This window comes from Macaca mulatta, chromosome 5 (assembly GCF_049350105.2).
Source record: "Macaca mulatta isolate MMU2019108-1 chromosome 5, T2T-MMU8v2.0, whole genome shotgun sequence".
Lineage (NCBI taxonomy): Eukaryota > Metazoa > Chordata > Mammalia > Primates > Cercopithecidae > Macaca > Macaca mulatta.
Window position 1 is genome coordinate 1,192,245 of NC_133410.1, and position 24,686 is coordinate 1,216,930.

The window sequence follows — 24,686 nt, forward strand, 5'->3', positions numbered from 1 at the left end:
CGCGGCCCCCCACGTGCCCCCATGGCCTTCCCACCCAAGCCCCCCGCCCCCCGGAGTTCCCTGCCCCCGCCCGCCGCTCCCCTCCCCTCTCCAGCCTGCGTTCCGGACGCCCTGACCTTTGCCGAGGCAGGCATCGCAGTACACGTGCCCGCAGTTGGTGAGGCTGAAGCACGACGTCCTCTGGGGCGGCTGGAAGCAGCGATTACAGAACACCCAGTTGGCCATGCCAGCCAGGCGACCGCAGCGGCGAGGCCGGGCCCACGCGAGGCCCACGCAAGGCTGGGACCAGCCTCCACGCGCTGGGCCCGCGGGCGGGCAGCTCTGCGCCTGCGCAAACTCGACGGCAGCTCTGCGCCCGCGCACTGGAGCTGGCGCCCTCCCGCCAACACCGCGGGCGGCCCTGCAGCACTAGTGAGGGCGCGTCTGACTCCTCTCCCGGGTGGTTTTAGCTGGAGTAGGCGGAGGAACGCACCGCGAGCACCGACGTCCCGTCCCTGTCTTTGCGGTCCTCAGGTGTTTTGTGGAAGCCCGGCCTGGGTGGCGGGCGTTGGGAACGGCGGCGGCGCTGAGGCGGCGGCGCTGAGGAGGCGTCGGGCGCTGGGAATGGCGGCGGCGCTGAGGAGGCGTCGGGCGCGACCGCAGTGGGGGAGGGGCAGAAGGAGCGCGGAGAGGGTGGGGGATGCTGGCCAGGCCCACCACGAGGGCTGGGAGCTGGGCCTGAGGCCAGGGCCGCCGGGGTAGTGTGCGGGGCGGGCCGCGGAGGAGTCAGGAGAGTGGGTGTGGGGGCCCTGGGAGCGGGATGGGAGGGAGAAGTGGGTGTGGGAGTTGGGGTGGGAGCAGGAGCGGGAGTGGGGATGTGGGAGTTGGGGTGGGTGTGGGGCCGTGAGGCGGTCGGGTTGGACGGCGGTGTGGGTGGGGCGGTGCGGGTTGGGGTGGGGTGGGGGTGGGGCGGTTGGGGTGGGGGCTAGGTCGCACTCTGCGCTTTCGAGCTAGTGACCAGGTGGCTGCTGGTGCAGAGACCTCACCACGGGAGGCCTGAGCCTGCTTCCTCTGAAACAGAAGGCGTAGCCTGGGAAGGACCTTTGCTGCTTCCAGCTTCCAGCATGGGGAAGTGAGTTTTTATAAAATTGCCCTCCGCGTGGTTCTGAGAGTTTCCACCCTCGGGACGCTGCAGAGCTCCGATGGAGAGGCTCAGGCACGTGCTTGTGCCGGGAGAGCACAGGGTGAGTGCTCTCCGTAGCTGCGGGCCAAGTGGCCCCTGCGCCCATACAGCTGTTTCCAGGGCCTCGTGTGAAAAACGTCTTGGTAATTTTATGTTGATTACATGTTAAAGTGATATTTTTGATATATTAGGTTAAATATATCACTAGCGTTGATTTTACCCTTTCAAAAAATCCTTTTCAATGTGGAGACTAGGAAACACAGAATTACGTATGGGCTGGGTGCGGTGGCTCACGTCTGTAATCCCAGCACTTTGGGAGGCTGAGGCGGGCGAATCACCTGAGGTCAGGAGTTCGAGACCAGCCTGGCCAACATAGTAAAACCCCCTCTCTACTAAAAATACAAAATTAGCAGGCATGGTGGCAGGCGCCTGTAATCCCAGCTACTCAGGAGGCTGAGGCAGGAGAATCCCTTGAACCCAGGAGGCGGAGGTTGCAGTGAGCCGAAGTCACACCACTGCACTGCAGCCTGGGCAACAGAGTGAGACTTTGTCTCAACAACAACAAATTAGAATTATATATGTAGCCCACTTTTATTTCTGTTAGACAGTGCTGATCTCTACCAAGTTTAAAATAGCAAGACCAGCAACATGGCAAAACCACCTCTCTACAAAAATTAGCTGGGTGTGGAGGTGGGTGCCTGGGGTCCCAGCTACTCGGGAGACTGAGGTGGGAGGATCGATCACTTGGGCCCTGGAGGTCGAGGCTGCAGTGAGCCTTAGGGCACCTGTGCAGCAGAGCGAGACTCTGTCTCAAAAATAAGTAAGAACAGGATGAGGTGCCTGATCTGTCAAATTCAGAAGCTATATTATAAAAGGATTCTATCAATGTTATAATGATATAATGTTAATTTCAATCTCTGGTATCTTTGAAATCATAAAAGGAATACACATTTATGCAGGTATTTTGATTTATTAACTCAAACATTGTGCAAATTATTTGTCCTTATTGATAATATTTTAAACAAGCTTCTTAGCTATAAAGAAGTCTTTCAGGTATTTCATTTGGAAAATTCCGACTGAGATAAGGATTAGTATTTGTGCAAAAGCCCACCATAAAACATTGCTATTTGTGTCTTCACTGGTCATCCGAAAATTTTCTTCACGGTCCTGTGCGAAAAAGAAATAGACAGGTTTAGTGTCATAAAGTACTTAACTCATGATTTTGAGGAGAGGGTTGTTGTGGGCATTCAAGGTATTTAATATTACCCAATTAATACCTTACACCAATGTATCCGTGCAGTCTGCTTTTCTAAACCAGAAGCCATTGTTTAGCCAAGTATAAGAGAGTAAAAATCAACCTTATAAAAGATGTTTTTGTATTTTGGTGTAAAATATCAGGAATTTGACCTATTTATATATCTTATTTGCTACCATCAGGCAAAGTGAACATTACCCAGTAGTGGTAGATTTCATCATTTGAGTCCAGCTTTTATGCCAGGCATTAGACCAAGCACTTGCATGCCTTATTTGCTTATCATACCTGTCCTTATCTACCTGGTAAGGAAACTGAAGCTTAGAGATGACACAGATTACTGACGTGTAGATGAGATTTAAGCCCATATCTGACCAACATCCACTTAGTGTAGTGACTCAAAAAGCACCTAATGTTATAAGAATAAAATTGTGATTTGGAAAGTGAGTACACACGAGTCTCTACAAATATATAGGATGCATTTGGAAGCATTTATTCATTCTGCAAGCTCACACCCTGTGCTGCTGGGGACTTTGTTAGGCACAGGGCATAAAAAGATGAATGAACTGAAATTCTCTTTCCTAGAGGAGCTCATGGTCCAGCAGACAGAGTGAAGAAAAATTGCTCTCTCCAGTCCCTGTGAGTCCACCTCAGATAGAAAGAGTGAGGAACAGGCAGTTCATTCTTTCCTTGGTCCAGGGGCTTTGCATTGAGAAATGCGTTGCTAGTAGCAAGAGATAAAATAAGCTGAATAGGCAGACTGACCCTTTGATAGTTTTGTTCTTTGACTATTTGCCCAATTTGTTCAATTAGATATTCAAGCTTGAAGGTAAGTTCATTAACTTTGTCCTTTGCTTGAGCAATGGCCGCATCAAGGTCGTGTTCTCCAACTCGAATATCTAAGTGGATCCTCTGTACAAACAGTAAAAAGGAAAAAATGGCATGTTTTTAAAAACAGCTCCACTCTTTTTCCTTACTTTCTCACTCTTGTATCCTCCCATTCCTCCGTCCTTCCTTTTTCTCCCTTCCCCCTTTTCATAAGCAGGGCGCTACTTCACTCTTCAGCTCCCTTTTTTCCCTCAGTGCCATTCTTCCTTGTTCTACTTGGTAGTCTTTCTTGTAATAATAATGCATTAAATGGTAAATTACTGACCTTACAGTATATTTATACCTTCCTGAACATCAAATTAACTATTAGGTAAATGACTTTGGTTTGGAGAAAATTTGATTAACGTTCTGAGGGAAATTTTCTTTACATATAACTAAATTTCTTATGCTAAAGTACAAATTGTTTTCATCAGTTCTGAACACATTTAGAAAACAGCCAATCACCATCTACCGTGTAAGAGTTTTATTTATTAGAATTCCATTATTAATTCACTCTTCAGCCTTCACTTGTTTTCAAGCCTGAATAATCACAGTTCTTTTAACCTTCCCTCACGGCTCTTATTTTTCAACCCTTTAATCAACTTCATGGCTCTCCTTTGAACCCCTTCCAAGCTCTCCAGCTCCCTCTTTGGTTGCTGCGATGAGATCTGGGCATAGGACTTTAATAAGTTTCTAGCCAGTTTGAGTGTAATGGATCTGCATACCAGTGTCATGCTTGAATAGTGCTGACGCTGTGTTCATCAACAAGGACATGGGGAGCATGTACTTACCAGCCTATTCCCTCCAAATGACACAAGCCTCGTAGAATTAGATTCTAAGCAAATGATGTGTTCACCAGGTGAATGTGAAGTAAAATAGAATGTCCCTTGCGGGCCATATAGCTTCGACAATATTACCTAGAATTAAGGATTTCCGTAGATTGAGTTTATTATTTCCTAGTTTCCATTCTTAAAAATAAATCTCATCTATATATTATCTAGTAAAAAATTGTGCCATTCCTAAACAAGAAATCAAATGGCTAATAAACATGAAAAATATTCAGCCTTGCTAGTAATTAAAAAATTCAAACTACAGTAAGATTGCCCTTGTTCATTGTCAGATTGACAAATATTTAAAAGTATCCAGGGATAGTATGGAGAAAACACTCTCCCACTACTGTTGCCCCACAGAATATCCCAAGAACTGTGGAACAACTACAAAAGGTGTAACTTGACACATAATGGGAATACCGAATGGAAGAGAAACAGAGAAAAGAAAAGAAGAAATATTTGAAGCAATAATGACTGAGAATTTTTCCCCAAATTAATATCAGATACCAAGCCATAGATTCAGGAAGCTCAGAGTATACCAAACAGGATTAATCCCCTCACCCCCTCATGAAATCCCCTCAACCCCAAGATGAAACCAAAAAGCTACAGCTAGGAATATCATTAAAACTGCAGAGAAGCAAACACTAATAATAAAATCTTGAGCAGCCAGAGGGGGGAGAAACCTTATTTACAGAGCAGCAAACGTAAAAATTGCATCTGACCTCTCCTCAGAAGCTATCCAAACAAGAAGAGAGTAGAGTGAAATATTTAATGTATTGGGAATAAAAAATGACCAACCTAGACTTTGGTATCCTGCAAAATTATCCTGCAAGAGATAAGAGGGAGTAAAGCGTTTCTCAAACAAATAAAAACTGAAGGAATTTTTGCTGGTAGATCTGCCTTGTAAGAAATGTTAAAAGAAGTTCTTCAGAAAGAAGGAAAATTATGTAGGTCAGAAACTCAAATCTGCATAAAGGATGAGCATTAGAAAAGTGGAGGTAAAATTAAAACTTTCTATTTTCTTATTCTTTTTTTTTTTTTTTTTTGACGGAGTCTTGCTCTGTCACCCAGCCTGGAGTGCAGTAGCGCAATCTGGGTTCACTGCAAGCTCCGCCTACCGGGTTCATGCCATTCTCTTGCCTTAGCCTCCGGAGTAGCCAGGACTACAGGCGCTCGCCACCACGCCTGGCTAATTTTTTGTATTTTTAGTAGAGACGGGGTTTCACCATGTTGGCCTGGATGGTCTTGATCTCTTGACCTCGTGATCTGCCTGTCTCGGCCTCCCAAAGTGCTGGGATTACAGGCACGAGCCACCGCGCCCAGCCTCTATTTTCTTATTCTTAACTGACCTAAGAAATATCACTTTATTCAAGATAATGGCAACAGTGTATCGAATGATCATAGTTTACATGTAAGTGAAATTAATGATAGCCATGATAAAATTAGGGGCAGCAAGGAAGAATTAGGAATACTTTGTTAATAAAAGGCACTTGAGGCTAGGCATGGTGGCTCACGCCTGTAATCCCAGCACTTTGAGAGGCGGAGGCAGGCGGATCACCTGAGGTCAGAAGTTCAAGACCAGCCTGGCCAACATGGTGAAACCCTGTCTCCACTAAAAAATACCAAAAAAAAAATTAGCCAGGCGTGGTGGCGGGTGCCTGTAATTCCAGCTACTCAGAGGGCTGAGGCAGGGAGAATTGCTTGAACCTGGGAGGCGGAGGTTACAGTGAGCTGAGTTCATGCCAGCCTGGGTGACAGAGTGAGACTTCATCTCAAAAAAAAAAAAAAAAAAAAAGGCATTACCTGTGAAGTGGTAGCGTATAGTGTTATTTGAAATTAGACTTGGACTAGTTGTGAATGTATATGGCAAACTCTAGGGCAACTTCATATGCTAACAGATAGAATGGAATCACAGAAAATGCTCAATTAAAACCACAAAAGGCGTGAAAAAGAGGAGAAGAAAAAAATAGAACAAAGAATGAGGGCAACGAATAAAAAATGGTAACAAGTATGGCAGATAATCCAGCTATATAAATCATCACCTTAAATGTTAATGATCTGTGTCTTTGACCTCAGTAGAGTGGCACCTGGTTGGTGGTGCCCGTCTTATATCAGCCAGGGACAAAGCAACCCCTCGTTCATCCCAGCTTGGCTTTTAATCTGTACCCATACCTGGTTCATGCCTTGGACACATGGAAAAAAAATGTCAATGGTCTAAATACACCAGTTAAAAAATAGAGTGGATCAAAAAATGAGACCCAACTATATGTTGTCTATAAGAAAATCATTTGAAATGTAAAGACACATAGATTAAAAATGAAGGGCTAGAGAAAGATACACCATGCTAACCTTAATCAAAAGAAGGCTGGAGTAGCTGTATTAATTTCAGGCAGAGTAGACTTCAAAAGCAATGAAAATTATCAGGGATAATTACATAATGGAGCAGTACATAATGATACAGGGGTTAATTCTCTTAAGAAGACAACAATCCTCAACGTGTATCCACCTGACAATAGAGCATGAAAATATGTGAAGTAAAGCCTGATAGAACTGCAAGGAAAAAATAGATGAACACTTTATTATAGTTGTTTTCAACCCCTTCTGTCAAAAATGGTCAGATCCTGCAGGCCAAAATCAGTAAGGACATCATTGAACTCAGTAGCACCATCAGTTGACTGGACATAATTGACACCTATGATTACTTTATCTAATGATAGCAGAGGACACATTTTCCTCAAGTTTATATGGAACATTCACCAAAGTAGACCACATTCTGGGCCATATATCACACCTTAACGAATTTAAAATAATAGAAATCATACAATGTATGTTCTCAGGCCACAATGGAATTAAACTGGAAATCAGTAACAGAGAGATAGCTGGAAAATTGCAAAATACTTGGAGATTAAACAGCACACTTCTAATTAACACATGGGTCAAAGAAGAAAAGACAAAATTAAACTACAACTTATCAAAATTTGTGGGATGCGACAAAAGCAGTGACTAGAGGGAAATTGAAAGCATTGAATCCATATACAGTTGGCTCTCTGTAATACCAGGTTTCACTCCTGGATTGAACCAGCCATGGATTGAAAATATTTGAAATATGTATATATAACAAAAATAATACAAGTGAAAAACTACAGTGTAACAACTCTGCAGCATTTACATTGTATTAGATATAAGTAATCTAGACGTGGTTTAAATTAATGCAAGGATATGCACTAGTTACCTGCAAACTACACCATCTCATATAAGGGACTTGAGCATCTTCAGAATTTTATATCTTTGGAGAGTCCTGGAACCAATACCCCGCAAATACCAAGGGATGACTGTATTCAAAAGCAAGATCTAAAATTAATAATCTAAGCTTCTACCTAAGGAAACTAGAGAAAGAAGAGAAAATTAAGTGCAAAGTAAGCAGCAGAAGAAAAATAAAAACAGCAGAATCAATTAAAAACAGGAAATAGATAGAAAAAAATCAACAAAACCAAAAGCTGATTCTTAGAAAAGGTTAAAAAGCTTCTAGCCAAGCTAAGAAAAAAATGAAGATGACACAAATTACAAATATCAGAAACAAAAGAAGGGGCATCGTTACAAATCCCATGGACATGAAAAGAATAATAAAGAAATACTGTGAACAACTCCATGCCCACAAATTTGATAACCTAGGTGAAACTGACCAATTCCTTGAAATACACAATCTAATAAAATACAAGAAGTAGACAATCTGAATAGGCCTATATCTAGTAAGAGGTTGAATCAATAGAAACTTCCCAAAGCAGAAAGCACCAGGCCCAGATGGGTTCAGTGGTGAATTCCACCAAACATTTAAGGAAGAAATTGTGCCAATTCTCTACAATCTCTTCCAGAAGATAGACGCAGAAGGAATACTTCCTAATTCATTTTATGAGGCCAGCATTACCCTAATACCACAACCAGACAAAGACATTATAAGAAAACTACATATTATATCTCATGAATATAGATGCAAAAACTCTTAACAAAATATTAGCAAATGAAAATCCAACAATATATAAAAATTACCACAACCAAGTGGGTCTTATTACAGATATGCAATTAGCATTAGAAATCAATTAGTGTAATTCATCACATCAGTAGGTGAAAGAAGAAAAATCATACCATCATATCAATAGATGCAGAAAAAGCATTTAGCAACAGCCAACACCCATTTATGATAAAAATGCATCAAACAAGGAACACAGGGGAACTTAATTTGATGAAGAACATCTACAAAAAAACCTATAGCTATTACACTTATTGGTCAGAAACTAGAAGCCTTTTCTTGGTGGACTGGAAGTCCTGGCTAATGCAGTAGAAGGAAATAAGGAGTTTGGGAAGGACGAAATAAACTGTTCACAGGTGACATGACTTTATGTGTAAAACCCAAAAGAATTGACAAACTGCCAGAACTAGTAAGTGATTATAGTAAAGTTGCAGGGTACAAGATGAATGTAAGAAAGTGAATCACTTTCCTGTATACTAACAATGAACAAGTGGAATGTGAAATAAAAAGCATGGTATCATTTACATTAGCACCCTCCCTCAAATTACTTATTTATAAATCTAACAATATGTGCAAGACCTATATGAGGAAAACAAAACTGTGGTGAAAGAAATGGAGAGAAGTCCATGTTCATAGATAAGAAGACTTCTTATTGTCAAAATCTCAGTTCTTCCCAACTTGATCTATAAATTCAACAGAATCCCAGTAAAATCCTAAAACTATTTTGTGAATATTGACAAGCTGATTCTAATATTTATATGGGGAAACAAAAGACCCATAATAGCCAACACAATGTTGAGGGAGAAGAATAAAAGAGGACTAAGACTACCCAACTTTAAGATTTACTATGAAGCTGCAGTAGTCAAGACAGTGTGATATTGGTGAAAGAATAGACAAACAGATCAATGGAACAGAATAGAGAGTTCAGATGTTGTTTCAGGCAATTTCAATTTTCAAAGAATGAGTCTTCTATGTCTTAAAAAAACAGTGAATGGGTTTTAATGTGATAGTTTTTGGCTCAACTAAAATTTGGCTCTGGGTTTAATGTACTTTGGAGACATTTTCAGATTGGTCATTAAGGATTATTGGGAAAGTACAAAAGAGAATTGGGGTTTGATATAACGGAACAGAAAGTGGGCTAGAAGCGTAGATGTGGGTGTGTAGAGAAGAGGGGGTAGCTGTCTTGACAAGTGCTGGAGCTAGGAAAACAGTCCCAGTGGAATTATTGTCAGTGAGGTGCCAGAGGTGCCAAGAGAAAACTATTGAACAGGTAAAAATCAAGTGTCCAAAAATCCATCTGGATTGGAGTCTTCAGCACAGCTCTCTGTCTCCACATAAGTGGGGGTGTCATAGTGTCTTCCTGAGCTTGGGTCAACCAGTTATCCAGTTTTATGAGAGTGGGAGTCCTGTCCTGCCTACTTCAAGCACCCTTTTCTTGCCAGCCTGTTATGTTCTCCAAGTCTTTGGTCCACAACTATTCTGCTACCCCATGAGCACAGCTCCAGGACAACTAGGTTTGAGTTAGTGGACTGAGGAATTCATTGTCTTGAGCTTACAGAGTGGGGGATGGATATCTCTGTTATATCCATTGTATATATGAGAAAACAGCATCAAAGCAGTCAAATAACCCTTCCAAGGTTTTAGCTTATATGTGACAATCTATGCTTGAGTTTGATCCTGACTCCAAAATCCATATTCTTTCCACATTACCTGGTGACTTTTGTACTCCTCTGCTAACTCCTAGTGAGTAAGAGGTATATAAGACCGGATAGTCCCTGAGGCTGCTGCATTGCTAGAGAACACCCATGTCAAAATGGGAGGAGTTGGCTTATCTGACCCTTGTGCTTGGGTGGGGCTGCAGCACCAGCAAAGCAGATGGGGCCTGGGTGGTGCAAAACCACAGGGGTGCTTTGGCCCTAAGGTCCCTTTTGCCTAGCAAGATCAGCAGACCTCAAGATGATAAATCTGGGGCTCCTCATTTTATTTTTTAAAAGCTTTTTATGTTATGAAGCCTGTCTCTGCTTCTCAAGTAAACTATAGGCTCATTGAGGGCAGGCACTTTCTATGTTTTTATGTCATGCTATCATTCAGTGCTATATGCATTAAAAATTATTAATGCCGGTGTGTAAGTGCTACTGTAGAGATTTTAAAACTGGGCTACATGATACCTGAATTTTTGGCAAATGAAAAATTTTAGTAACAAAGTATAAAACAATGTTTTACCTCACCATTGTAAGTTGTAATAGTCACAAACATTCCCAAACCAGGAGCAGATTCAAGGAACGTATGTCTGCCTGTGTCCCATTGCTGTATCTTGAAAGTCCCTGTTTCAAAAATATAAGACATTACAAGATGTAAGAAACAGTAATAATGTTTATTAGATGTTACTGCTAAATTAAATGAATTTATCTTTCTCAGTTTACCTAAATCGTAAAACACTCTTAGTCTAAAGAGCTATAACTTGGCAATTAGGTATCTAACAGAGTAGAGGACTCTGGAATATAGAGGAAGACTTGAGTTCTTCATTTCTCACGCTTGTTGACTAGGTAACTTGACAAATTATTTCACCACTCTAAGCCTCCATTTTCTATTCAGAAAAATAGGGGTAATATATATCCCTCTCAAATCTCAGTTGTGAGAACTGCCGAAAATAAGCGTATGAAAGGTTTCCACCTAGAATGTAAACTCCATGTGAGCTGCCATTAAGAGATAGAACTCTTGGACCTTTTCCAGTACCTCCCCGGTAGTTCTCCCTGCTTTAACTTCTTCCTCCCATAACTTGGTCCCATACACTTCCAGCAGAATTCCTTGCTAAAACATCAATGTAGTCATGTCAAATCTTTCATTTCATTGTCTTCAGAGGTTTCTGCTAAAGGCTGGATCTGAAGGAGTCTCTGACTTTCTCCCATTAGTATGTGGTAGCCATCATATGGCTTAAATTCCCTCATGTGCCCTTGAAAGGTACAATGGGAATGAAAACCCAGCTAACATTTGTTGGACCCATATTTTGTGCCAGGCACTGTGCTAAGCACTTAACTTGCATCACTCATGTATAGATTTATGTAAGTATAATATATGCTTATAAAGTACAAATATAAAATTTTATAAAGGTGAGGGAAAAGGCACTACACTGAGTTTGAATCCTGACTACTGCTTGCTAGCTATGTGGACAAATTAATTTTTCTATACTTTAGTTTCATTTATCTAAAATCATTATAAAAGTAGTATTTACCAGCCGAGGGTGGTGGCTCATGCCTGTAATCCTAGCAGTTGGGGAGGCTGAGGCAGGCAGATCACTTGAGGCCAGGAGTTCGAGACCAGCTTGGCCAGCGTGGCGAAACCCCATCTCTACTAAGAATACAAAAACTAGCCGGTTGTGGTGGTGCATGCCTGTAATCTCAGCTACTCAGGAGGATGAGGCAGGAGAATTGCTTGAACCTGGGAGGCAGAAGCTGCAGTGAGCTAAGATTGTGCCACTGCACTACAGCCTGGGCGACAGAGCAAGACTCTGCCTCCAAAAAAAAAAAAAAAAAAAAAAGTAGTATTTACCTATGTAGGGTTATTGTCATAAAGATTCAGATGTTTGTAAATTGGTCCATTAGAATGGTGCTTGACACAGCACTGAATAAATGTATTTTATGTATATATACACATACATATATACAATTGTGCCTCAGTATCCATGAGGGATTGGTTCCAGGATGTCCTCAGGACACCAAAATCCACAGATACGCAAGTTCCTTATACAAAATGGCATTGTATTTGCATATAACCTGTGCACATCCTCCCATATACTTTAAATAATCGCTAGATTACTTATAATGCCTAGTATGTAAATGCTGTGTAAATAGTTGTTATACTGTATTGGGTTTTTATTTGCATTTTTATTGTTGTATTGTTATTTCTTGTTATTTTTTCTAAAATATTTCCCATCTGCATTTGGCTGAATTTGCCAATGCAGAATTTGTGGATATGGAGGGCCCACTGTATACACTCACACACTTTTTAGTAACCAAGGTGATTTTTCCCTTACCACCACATTATGCTGTCTCCATCTGGAGAAAGGAAATTCTGTGCAGAGACTATGCAAAAGTCCTGAGGGCAGGAGGATGCTTGGAATTTTCAAGGAGCAGCAGAATGGCTGGAGTGAGGTTAGCAGGGAAATAATGGTAGGAGGTGGGGTTGAAAAGGTAGCAGGGGCCAGATCATAGAGAGTCCCTATGTCCATTGTAAGGATTTGGAGAAGCAGTTGGGTAGAGGAGTGACGTGATGTGACTTTCCTTTTTAGGTTTCTTATTGTTGCTGTTATGTAGAGAAAAGGATGAAGAAGGGTCAAGGGTGGAAGCAGTGACACTATTGTAATCTAAGTAGCTTAGGCCATGTGATAATAGTAGAGGTTGCAAAAAGTATTGGTTTCTGTATTATTGTCCCCATCTTACAGGTTGGAAACTGGTTCTCAGATAAAGTCACATAACCAAGAAGTTGTAGAGGCAGAATTAGAACTAAGGCAGTCTTGATTCCAAAGCCTGAAGCTGCTAGCTCCATTATCACAGTGCCTCCCTGAAAGGCAAGAGAGAGACAGTTCCCTGATAGGGGCTTGAGAAGGGAATGTGAGGCTGGAGATTGGCCACAGAGGGCATCCCATGGAAAATGTACTCTCTGGGAGACAACTAGAGGGAACACTTCCAGGGATAAAAAAGCTGCAACTAACTTTCAAGCTCTGCCTGCACTTTAGAGTGTCCCTCAATCTTAAGGCATCTTTCAAATAGTTCTGGCCCATCTCCCCTGCTCCCCGCATCCCAAAGTTTGTTAACTATATGTGTAATGTGTATTTAGTACTTTTTAGTATGATCTATTTTAAGAAGGTTTTTAAAAAGGTATCATTGATGGTTCTGGACAAGATGGGATAGGTCCGTTCCGCCCTATTTCTCCTGCTGATTACAACTAAAAATCCTGGGCCAAATGTATAAAGCAACTACCAGAAGACTCTGAAAGGCGGAGGAAAGAAGATAGAGTGGCCAAGGACCTCAGGACTCATAGCACAACTCAGCAGTGGATTATCTGTTTGTTTTCTTCCTCCTGTGTATCCTGGTCTCGGTGCTGTGGCAGTCTACAACCTACAATTACAGACCAAAATTTTAAAAAGAACCTAATGTCTCTAGCCAAAAGATCTGGAATAGGATGCCTTGCAAGGTGAAGCTTCTTTGAGTATACCTCCCTGTATTAGGCTGTTCTTGCATTACTATAAATAAATATCTGAGACTGGGTAATTTACAGAGAAAAAAGGTTTAATTGGCTCATGGTTCTATAGGCTTTACAAGAAGCATGGTGCTGGCATCTGCTTGGCTTCTAGGGAGGCCTCAGGAAGCTGACAAGCATGGTGGAAGGTGAAGGAGGAGCAGACACATTACATGACAAAAGGAGGAGCATCAAGACCAATGGAAGTATCAAAAAATAAAAAGGAGTAAGCACGAGAGAGAGTGGGGGGAGGTGCCACATACTTTTAATTAAGTCATTGGATCTTTTGTGAACTCAGAGTGAGAGCTCACTTATCACCAAGGAGATGGCCCAAACCATTCGTGAGGAATCCACTGTCATGATCCAAAGACCTTTCACCAGGCTCCATCTCCAGCACTGGGGATAAAATTCAACATGAGATTTGGATGGGGACAAATATCCAAACTATATTACTCCCCTCCTCCAGATGAACACCTTAAAGAAATTGCACCCCTCCCACTGGATGCTTCAGTATGGAGACTCTGGAGGGGAGCCCTGTCAACATACCCAGCCAGCACTAAGTGAAGGACAATAAAGAGTTAGTGTCTCTACACTAGAGAATTGGGGAGGATTTCAGAGAAGAGAGAACTGGAGAGAAAGATCTTTAATTCTGTGTATGAAGTCCTGAGCACACCTCTGAGCAGCTCATGCTTGAAACTGACCAGAATCAATAAAGCAAAAACTTTGAGAATTCAACTATGGTGTGGAATACTGCCTAGGTTTCAGATTAGTCTCTAGGTAGCACACAAACGGCAGATGGAATACTACTCGGCCATAAAAGGAATGAATTAATGGCATTCGCAGCAACCTGGATGAGATTGGAGACTTATTCTGAGTGAAGTAACTCAAGAATGGAAAACCAAACACTGTATGTTCTTACTCATAAGTGGAAGCTAAGCTATGAGGATGCAAAGGCATAAGATTGACACAATGGACTCTGGGGACTTGGGGAAAGGGTGGGAAGGGGGTGAGGGATGAAAGACTACAAATTGAGTGCAGTGTATACTGCTCAGGTGTTGGGTGCACCAGAGTCTCACAAATCACTAAAGAACCTACTCATGTAACCAAACACCACCTGTTCCCCAATAACCTATGGAAAAAAATTTTTTAAAGAAATTATAGCAATGCCTGGTATGCTTTTCAGTGTATGCAGAGGTAATATTTAAGACAACTATGTTATAAAGAATGGGAGAGCAAAGAGACTTAAATGGTGTTAAGGTTTCTGTATTTTTCTTGAAATGGTAAAATATTGATATTACTAGACTGATAAATATGTGTACGATAATCTCAAGAGTAACCACGAATAAAAATTATAGAAAAAGATAAAATGAACAACACTATAGGTAAAGCAAAATGGAATAGTACAAAATGTTCAAGTAGCCCACAGGAAGGCAGGACATGGAAAAGGGGAATAAAAAACAGGGAGATAATAAAAATAAAATAATAAAATGGCAGACCTAAATCTTGACATCTGTAATTACATTACATGTAAGTGGTCTAAACAGATTAGACAAAGATTATCAAAATAGATTTTTAAATGACCCGATTATAATGCAGTATACAAGAAAATCACTTTGAATATAGTGCTATAGGCAAGTTAAAAGTAAAAATATGAAAAAAGATGTACCACTTTGACATGGGTTTTTAAAACTCTTGAGTCTCTATATAAATATCAGCCAAAGTAGGCTTCAGAGGGCTGGGTGTGGTGGCTCATACCTATAATCTCAGTGCTTTGTGAGGCTGAGGCAGGAGCATTACTTGAGGCTAGGGGTTTAAGACCAGCCTGGGCAACATAGCAAAACCCTGTCTCTACAAAAAAAATTAAAAGTTGGCCAGGTGTGGTGGCATGCACCAGTAGTTCTGGCTACCCAGGAGGCTGAGGTGGGACGAGTCCTTGAGCCTAGGAGTTCAAGGTTAACAGTAAGCTATTATTGAACCACTGTACTCCAGCCTGGGCAACAGAGTGAGGCCTTACCTTAGCAGGGGGAAAAAAAGTACACTTCAGAGCAAAGACAATGACCAGGAATAAAGGGAGACGTTACACAATAAGAAAGGCATCAATTCACCAAGACATAATCACCCTAAATGCACCAAACAAGAGAGCTTCAAAACGTGTGGAGTAAAACTGACAACTGAAAGGAGAAGTAGACACGTCCCTGTTTATAGTTGGTACTTCTGTACTCCTCTCTTGGTGCTTGATAGAACTAGACAAAATCAGCAAGGATGTAGAAGAACTGATCAGCATCATCGACCAACAGGACCTACTTGCCATTTATAGAACATTCTCCTGCACAGTAGAATACACATTTCTTTTAAAGTGCATTTGAAGCATTCAACAACACAGGCAACAAAGCCCTAAAGGTGATTAGGCACCTTTGCTGAAGCAGCTGAATGTTCCTGGAGAAAAGCACACAGCCAGGCTTTCCAAGTCACTTTCCAAATGTATTACCACCTAAAAATCATGGTTATGTGTGCTCACTATTCTCTAAAACAACTGGTTCATGTGTGTCTTTTCTCCTTAGCCTCTTCCAGTACCTTCCTGCCCCCACTCCCACTTCTCAGATGGTTACCCTGCGTCTTATGGAAATGGTAAGAGTCTCCACCTGCTGTTGCTTGATTGGCTCCCCCGGAGCACGTGTTGCTATTTAATTGCCATTTTACCAATATTTGGGGTGGAGTCTTCAAGAAGTGATTGGGTCATGAAGCCTCCACTCTCATGAAGGGATTAAAGCCATTGTGGGAGTGGGGTTCTCATAAAAAGGATACGTTTGACCTACTTCTCTCTGTCTCATGCACTGACTTGACTTTCCACCATGGGCTGACCCTTGTCAGATGCTGGTGTCATGCTCTTGGACTCTCCAGCCTCCAGAACTGTCAACCAAATAAACTTTATAAATTGCCACGTCTGTGGTATTCTGTCAGAGCAGCAGAAAACAGAATAAGACACCATCTTTTCACCACCAAATGTCCTAACCCCACCACATTTATCCTTTCTGACTCCCTCTTGTTGGGGTGGGTGGGGGTTCCCTATTCTGTCAGTGGCCACCCCCTCTTATTTTCTAGGACTTTGCTCTTGTTGCTGCCCCCACTTGCCCATATGGAGCTAATCTTGTCAGCATACCCACATGTTCTGGTGCCCCCTTTGTCTGTATTCCGTAAGGTACTAGAGGGCAGATGTATTTTATTCCTGTTTCTTTGGCTGTCTATAGCTTGACAGTAAGCCTAGGGTGGTGTTTGGGTCACCTTAGTAGGGGCTCAATACATCTTTGTGGAATGAATGGAAGTATATCCTACAGTACATGCTCAGCAAATGATTTTGAATGAGTGCCAGTTGCCCCCTCCCCCCATTAAAATGCCAGTATTCCTGGCATACTGCTTTGAGTTACCAGAATGGAGGAGGAGAATTTCTGCTTGATTTTGCCAAGATCCTCCAGCCCTAAGCACATGCCCCCTCAGGTGTCATGCCCCATGGCTGCCACCAGATGGCAGAAGAGAATCATTGTTCCTGGACAGAGTAAGCCTGGGAGAGCACTCTGTGCAGTGTAGATGAGATAATCGTGTGACAGGATGTGTCTGTACAGATGAGATACTGTGTCATGTTTCTTACTGCGCTGCGAGAGAGCCTGCAGGGTTCACTGCTAGGAACTGCGATGGAGCTTACTAACTGCCGTCTTGGACAAGACACCGAGCTGCCCAGTGTTTCCCCACCAGTAAAGCAAGGATAATGGCATCTCTCTTAGGGTATGAAGAATATGTGGGTTAATATTTTTGTGCTATTTAACACAGATTGGCACCTTACAAATTAGGTTCCATGTAAGTACTTGATACATAATTCTTTACATTATTATTAGGCTTTTAACTCACAGTTTTTCTAGCGACACTCCCATTTAACCCCACAACCCTGTAAAGTAGGTCTAACAATACCCAGTTTTGCAGAGGAGGGGCCTGAAGCCTGAAGAGGCTGAGATGACTTATCTAAAATTCAGATAATAAGTGGCAGCTCCAAGATTAAACTTTAGCAGGGCCAAGTCCCACATTCCAGGCATTGTCCACCAAAAACACCACCACTACTCCCTATAGACTTGGATGTGGGGTGTGCGTGTGTGCTGTAAACCAACTCCACGTGTGGTTCTTGCAGAGCCTGCAGGTAGAGGCCTTACTCCTCTTGGGTGTTCAGTAAACACTGGGTGCCTACTGGGTGCCAGGACCATCTAGATCCTGTGGGAGGGGAGCTGCCTCAGGGACACAGATGCTGTCCACCAGGCTGCACCTCTCCTGGCCTCCCTGGTACCCTGTGCCTATGCTTGATAAGGCGGCCAGCCTTTCCTTGTGATCCCTGGCGTGGCTGCCCCGTTGGCTCCAGATGATGAGTCCTTGAGGCTGGCACTGTGGGTCATTTGGGTTGGTATTAGAAAAATAAAACATTCATTATAGGGAGTTTAGAAAGTAAAATCTCCTTTAGAAGTTTTGGTATTTCATATTATCCTTTTAGCCTTTTTCCTGTAAGTACATTTTTATATTTTATAAAAAATGAGATTATACGGCACATACTATGTAGCTTGATTTTTCCACGTAATATTTTGTGACTGTCTTTCTGTTTTAAATACTCTTCTGTAAGCTAAATTCAGGTATATTCAGAGAGCTGATGAGAGACCCAACATTATCTTCCCAGTGCTGAGTATGGAGCTTGGCAGACACTGAGGGTCATTCTGTGTTTGAGGAAAGGATGAGGCAATGGGAGGCCCTGCACATGGCGGTTAAAGGCAGAATTATCTGGTTGACCCTGGCTCTGGCTTCACCACTCCCAAGCTGTGTGATCTTGGGTGACTTTACAAAACCTCTCAGAAGTAAGACAAGGATAGTAGCAGGCCCTATGTCGGGGTGGTCATGGAGATTAATCAGTGCATTTTCTGAGAACACTGCCTGCCCATGGTCATCACTCAAAATGTGCTAACTACAATTAATTCATGTCTAACTGAGGCAGAATGGGGTATAAGTGACAGAAGAGGGATGATGTTTCCTTAATTTCTTCAATCCCTCCTTATTGCTCTTAGAATGAAATCCAGATTCACTAAAGAGCTCCTCAGGCCTCTAGGACCTGGCCCTTTTCTCTCATTGATCATACTGCCTGCTCCTATTCTGAGGGTAACAGGAACCTCGAGGAGGGTAAGTGACACTTAGACTGAGACTCCAAGAGTGAGGGGAGACTTCAGGCTGGGGGACGGGATCTGTAAATTCCCACTGTCAAGTGGTAGGAAAGATCGTCCAGTGGGTCCTAAAGTTGACTGCATGTTGGTGTCATCTGGGGACCTTTACATGCTGCTGATGCTCAGCTTCTGCCCCACGTGCTCTGATTTAGTTTATGAGGTAGAGACCTGGGCATAGAAAGTAGTTGCTTTCGAGAGTAGCTATGAACATGGTGATCTCTTCTAGAATGTCCCCTTTTCCCAGGAGGATCTTCTGTTTCCCTATAATGTTTCAAAGAGTCTCAGTAGAAGAAGCATGTTTTTGACAAAAAGATCATCAGAGTACAGCTCAGCACATTCTCACAGACGGAATCGCCCTGGTCCAGACATCATCAGCATCCTGGAAGTTGCCATGCCACCTATCACCACCCCCACGAAGGGAGCCACTACGCTGACTTCTAAAGACAGATTATTTTTGTCTGTTTCTGTGCTTTACATAAAAATATATGCTCTGTGTGGCTTCTTTTAATCGACACTTTGTGAGTGCCGTCTGTGTTGCTGTATGCCCATGTAGATCACTGTTTGCTGTTTAAGATTGTATTTTTGAATACACAACTATTCTTATACATTTGCCTTTTGGTGGGCATGTAGGCAGTGTCCAGTTTTTGGCTATTTCACATCGTGCTGCCGTAAAGATTCTTGTGCATGTCTTGTGAACCACTGCGTTTGTGTTGTACATTTCCTGTGTTTACCTGGTCATGGGATGTGCCCATGTTCAACTTCAGTAGATATAAAAATGGTGGGGCCTGTTCACGACCCACTGTGTGTGGGAGTTCCACATCTGCTTGTATGCTTGTTATTTTCTGTCTTGTTCATTTTGGCATTTGGTGAGTGTGTAGTCACATCCCAGTGGGCTTTGCTTTACGTTTTTCCTGACAGTTAACTCAAGCACCTTCTCATCCACTTCCTGGCCATTCAGGTCTCGTCTCCTCTCGTGTGAAGCATCTTAATCTCCTACCCATTTTTCTATCCAGAAAAATACAGGATAGCCCTCTGTGACTGGTTTGTTGTTTTCAATGTAGACATTGTGCACATTTACCTTATATTTATTCTTAGATGTGTGTCATTTTTCATCACCAAAGAGAAACAATTGAAAGGGCTGATACTTTACCCAAGTCAGCATCTTTAGACACCATGAGTATTTGCAGAGGGCCTGTGGCAAGGCCAGGTATCAGCAACACTCCTGAGGTGAGAGCACTTGTCCTTGGCCACAGAGAAGACAGCTGCCATGACTCGGGCCCACAGGGCTGTAGTGGGCACTGCTGATGCCCCCTTGGCCCTTAAGGTCCCTTCCTGCTCTCTTAGCCACCCCTGGCTTTGGCGTGCTTAACTGCAGCTTGTGGCCTTAGACGAGGCCTTGCGTGCTGGAGCCATACCCTGCACAGAGGACAGGGAGAGCCTGAGCTGAGGTCTGCGCCTCCCCAGCCTGAGCCAGTGCCAACAAATGGGATGCAAGTACAAATGCCCAGCTCCTTTGCCCGGAGGTGGAACAAGCTGTGGTATATCTTATCCAGATTTTATTTTTTTATTCTTATTTATTTTTTTTGAGACGGAGTCTCGTTCTGTCGCCTAGGCTGGAGTGCAGTGGTGCCATCTCGGCTCACTGCAAGCTCCACCTCCCGGGTTCACGCCATTCTCCTGCCTCAGCCTCTTGAGTAGCTGGGAGTACAGGCGCCCACCACCACGCCCGGCTAACTTTGTATTTTTAGAGACAGGGTTTCACCATGTTAACCAGGATGGTCTTGATCTCCTGACCTCGTGATTTGTGTGCCTCGGCCACCCAAAGTGCCGGGATTACAGGCGTGAGCCACTACACCTGGCCCTTGTCCAGATTTTTAAAAAATGTTTTTAAAAAGTGTGGTAAAATATACATAACAGAAAATTTACCATTTTAACCATTTTAAGTATACAATTCGGTGACATTAAGTATAGCCATATTGCTGTGTAACCATCACTACCATCCATTTCCAGAATGTTTTCATATCCCCGAGCAGAAAGTCTACCCACTTAAGCAATAACTCCCATCCTGTTATGACTCCTGAGAGTCTCCGTCTATGGATTTGACTCCTCTAGGTGCCTTACACATAGTATCACACAGTATTTCTCTTTTTGTGTCTGGCTTATTTCACTTACCATAATATTTCCAAGGTTCATCTGTGTTGTGGCATGTAACAGAATTTCCTTCATTTTATGGCCGAATGATATTCCATTGTATGGATGGACCACATTTGTTTATCCGTGCATTTATTGATGCACACTTTTTGGCTGCTGTGAGCATTGATATACAAGTATCTCAGTCCCGACTTTTAGTTCTTCTGGGTGTGGATCCAGAATTGCTGGATCTGTAGTTATCTCATGCTTCTGGGCTCCTCCAGGGCTTAGGATGAGTCTGGGGTTAACCTGAAATAATGCCCTTGCTTGGCTTCTTCTCCTCCCTTCTTCTGGGAGCATTTCCTTAGCAAATCACTTGCACTTGAATCCTTGGCTCAGGGTCTGCTTTGTAGAACACCCAACCCAAGACAGTCCAGAGAGGCAGTGAGGTCTCCCATGAAGACAAGAGTGGGGTCTGTTTGCCCTGGTGGGATGACGAATGATGACACCCATTTAACTTGCCCTCCTGTTCCCTTCTAGTCTCTAAAACTTGTACTTTGAAAAATAAAACTATGGGTATTTTGCAGAATGCTTGAGATAGATCAGGGGACCCTTTGAAAGGGCGCATCCGGGAGCAGATGTTTTTGCTTATTAGTTGTGAATTCTAAACATTTTATGAACAGTCTGCTGCATTATGATCACTATGCTTCATGGTGCTTCTCCCTTTTTAACAGTCCCTGCTTTTTATAAGGGACTAATGCTTTTTCTTTTTTCTTTTTTTTCTTCAAGTGCATCAAGGACTGGAAAGCAAGTGGCTTTAAGGGCTTTAAAACTAAAACTTGGCCAGACACGGTGGCTCATGCCTGTAATCCCAACACTTTGGGAGGCCAAGGTGGGCAGATCACCTGAGGTCGGGAGTTTGAGACCAGCCTGGCTAACATGATGAAACCTGTCTCTCAAAAAATACAAAAATTAGCTGGGTGTGGTAGCACGTGCCTGTAATCCCAGCTACTAGGGAGGCTGAGGCAGAAGAATCGCTTGAACCTGGGAGGTGGAGGCTGCAGTGAGCAAAGATTGCGCCACTGCACTCCAGCCTGGGTGACAGAGGGAGACTCCGTCTCAAAATAATAAAAAAACAAAAAAACTGAAACTCACTAGGCAGGTGGGAAGAACGTACACAGTTACCCACCACCAGCGTCTTCCCTCCCTATTCTTCTCATCTCTACCCCTCAAACTTACCATCAAAGTTGCTTTATCTGTTTTTTTTTTAAAATTCGAGACAATCGAATTTATTGTTAAGGGACATTAATAAGAAGGACTAAGAGAAACAAGATAAAAAATACAGAATATATTTGGCTTAGGAATTTCTAAATAAGTTTACAGGGCAAGGATTTCTTACCCCAGGTTTGTCAGCTGGCACTGTTGGCAGGTGCGCAAGCCCCATATCATCCCCCTCTCAGTGTCCAGTTGGGGAATGCAGGCCTTTGTCTGCTTCTGGAGCAGCTTCTCTTTCTTTCAGAGAGAGCTTTGAGCCAGAGCCAGAGCCGCACCTGTGTCTCTAGTAGTTTTAGGCTACCCAGAGGCCAAGGTGAAGAGAGGGTGGGAACCCACACCGACGGAGCACCTGCAACATGTCAAGGGTGTGCCAAGTGCTCTGCTGCTCCAAGGCTCATGTTATCTTCAGTTTACAGAGAAGGAAACAGACTCACAGTCACCCGGCCGTTAGGCATTAAGGTGGATGTCATGGCTTGTGTTTTTGTCTACAAAGTCTGTTTTCCATTCTACAGTGCTCTCGGCTACCTCCACTTGGGCAAGATGGAATACCAGTCCCTTGCAGACTATTTTTAGTCCTAATGAGAAAAAACAAACTTTTAGGTAGATTTTGATGACTGGCTCTACGGTCATCTCTCTTGGACTAACTTTCTCTCTCTCTCTCTCTCTCTCTCTCTCTCTCTCTCTGACAGAGTCTTGCTCTGTCACTCAGGCTGGAGTGCAGTGGCACCGTCTCGGCTCACTGCAGCCTCTACCTCCTGGGTTCAAGCAATTCTCCCACCTCAGCCCCCCAAGTAGCTGGGATTACAGTCGTCCGCCACCATGCCTGGCTAATTTTTGCATTTTTAGTAGAGATGGAAGTTTCACCATGTTGGCCAGGCTGGTCTCAAACTCCTGACCTCAGGTGATCCATCTGCCTGGGCGTCCCAAAATGCTGGGATTATAGGCGTGAGCCACTGCACCTGGCCTCAACATTCTTTTAAATAAAATTCATAACAGCTGAGTAGGAAACACCCCCTAAACCTCTTTCTGTTATTAAAACCATCATTGGTGATTTGTGTACCCCTGTAACTCCAGTAATATTTATGTTCTTAAAGTCTACTTTACACTATCTTTTTGTTCTTATTTGCGTGGTATGTCTTTTTCTATTCTTTTACTTTCAGACTTTCTGATATTTAAAGTTTTCTTTTGGAAACAGCATGTAGTTTTTTTATTTTTTGTTTTTTTAGTCTAGTCTGACAATCTTGGTCTTTTAATTGGAGTGTTTTGCCCATTTACACTTAATGTAAAATATATTTAGGTTTAAGTCTACCATATTGCTATTTGTTTTTCATTTGTTTTATTTGTTCCTTGTTCCTTTATTCCTTTCTTGCCGTTCTTTGGATTAATCCAGTTTTTTTTTTCATTTTTCTCTATTAGCATATTAGTTATGCATTCTTTTAGTACAGTATTCTTTTATTGATTACCTTGGTAATAATATGCATCCTTGTTGCGCTGCCTTCTTCCTTAAATTAGCGTATTTACTACTTGCTGAACATTGCGAGAATCTTTCAGCTGTTTAACTCCATTTACCTGCTTTCCTCCTTTGTGCTATTGTTGTCATATATTTTACTGCTACATGTGTTATAAACTTCACAAGTCAATATATGTATACTTTCATTTCCCTTCGACTTGAAGAGCTCCCTTCCGTATTTCGTGTAGTACAGGTCTGATAGTGAAACAATCTCTGAGCTTTTGGTTGTGTGAAAACATTTTTATTTCATTTTCACTTTTGAAGGATATTTTCACTGAGTACAGAAATCTAGAAATCTAGCTTTGTATTTTTTCCTTTATTTTTTAAACTTTATTAGGTTTATTATGACCAGAACACAACACGAGATCTACCCTTTTAACAAAATTTCAAGTGTACATTACAGTATTGTTGACTGTAGGTTCAATGTTGTGTAACAGATCTCTAGAACTTATTTATCTTGCTTAACTGGAACTTTACACTCATTAATTAGTAATTCCTCATTTCTCCCTCCCCCCAGCCCATGACAACTACCATTTCATTCTTTGATTCTACAAATTTCATTGTTTTAGGTACCATGTGTAAGTGGAATCTTGCAGTGTTTGTCCTTCTGTGACTGGCTTATTTTACTTAGCATAGTATCCTCAAGGTTCATCCATGTTGCTTAAGATTGCACAATTTCCTTATTTCTTAAGGCTAAATAATATTCCATTGTATGAATATACCGTATGTTCTTTACTCATTTGTCCATCATAGACATATAGGTTGTTTCTACATTTTGACTATTGTAAATAGTGCTGTTATGAACATGGGGTGCTAGTACCTCTTTCACATCTTGATTTAAATTATTTTGGGTAAATACCCAGAAGTGGGGTTGCTAGATCATATGAGGTTCTAGTTTTAGTTTTAGTGGGTTTTTTTGTTTGTTTGTTTCTTTGTTTTTTGAGACGGAGTCTCGCTGTGTCGCCCAGGCTGGAGTGCAGTGGCGCAATCTTAGCTTACTGCAACCTCCGCCTCCCGGGTTCAAGCAATTCTCTGCCTCAGCCTCCCACCAGCATGCCTGGCTAACTTTTGTATTTTTTAATAGAGAGGGTTTCACCATCTTGGCCAGGCTGGTCTTGAACTCCTGACTTCATGATCCACCCGCCTTGG

The 24,686-nt window shown here is 42.5% G+C and overlaps 1 protein-coding gene, 3 long non-coding RNA genes and 1 other non-coding gene across 10 annotated transcripts in view; 3 read left to right on the forward strand and 2 right to left on the reverse strand.

Annotated features, from left to right (window-relative positions):
• Positions 1–620, reverse strand: part of RNF212 (ring finger protein 212) — a 57,889-nt gene extending 57,269 nt beyond the window's left edge. For all 6 annotated transcript variants that reach the window (XM_078002873.1, XM_078002872.1, XM_078002874.1 and 3 more), the window contains exon 1: positions 117–620. In XM_078002873.1, coding sequence (XP_077858999.1) covers positions 117–134 — 18 coding nt within the window. In that variant the 5' untranslated portion in view covers positions 135–620. The remainder of the gene's footprint in view (positions 1–116) is intronic.
• On the forward strand, positions 400–19,115 carry LOC144341074 (uncharacterized). The gene is made up of 3 exons (XR_013417659.1): positions 400–513; positions 18,470–18,581; positions 18,849–19,115. It is a non-coding gene; the product is annotated as an uncharacterized LOC144341074 (long non-coding RNA).
• LOC144341068 (uncharacterized) overlaps positions 2,113–24,686 on the reverse strand; it is a 34,781-nt gene continuing 12,207 nt past the window's right edge. Inside the window, exons 2-5 of the long non-coding RNA XR_013417653.1 lie at positions 10,362–10,462; positions 4,073–4,198; positions 3,180–3,326; positions 2,113–2,329 (exon numbers count right to left, since the gene is read on the reverse strand). This is a non-coding gene — a long non-coding RNA (uncharacterized LOC144341068). The remainder of the gene's footprint in view (positions 2,330–3,179; positions 3,327–4,072; positions 4,199–10,361; positions 10,463–24,686) is intronic.
• On the forward strand, positions 2,641–7,743 carry LOC144341073 (uncharacterized). Its single transcript, XR_013417658.1, has 2 exons — positions 2,641–5,163; positions 5,870–7,743. It is a non-coding gene; the product is annotated as an uncharacterized LOC144341073 (long non-coding RNA).
• LOC114678581 (small nucleolar RNA SNORA48) lies at positions 6,173–6,307 on the forward strand. The gene has a single exon (XR_003730015.1). It is a non-coding gene; the product is annotated as a small nucleolar RNA SNORA48 (small nucleolar RNA).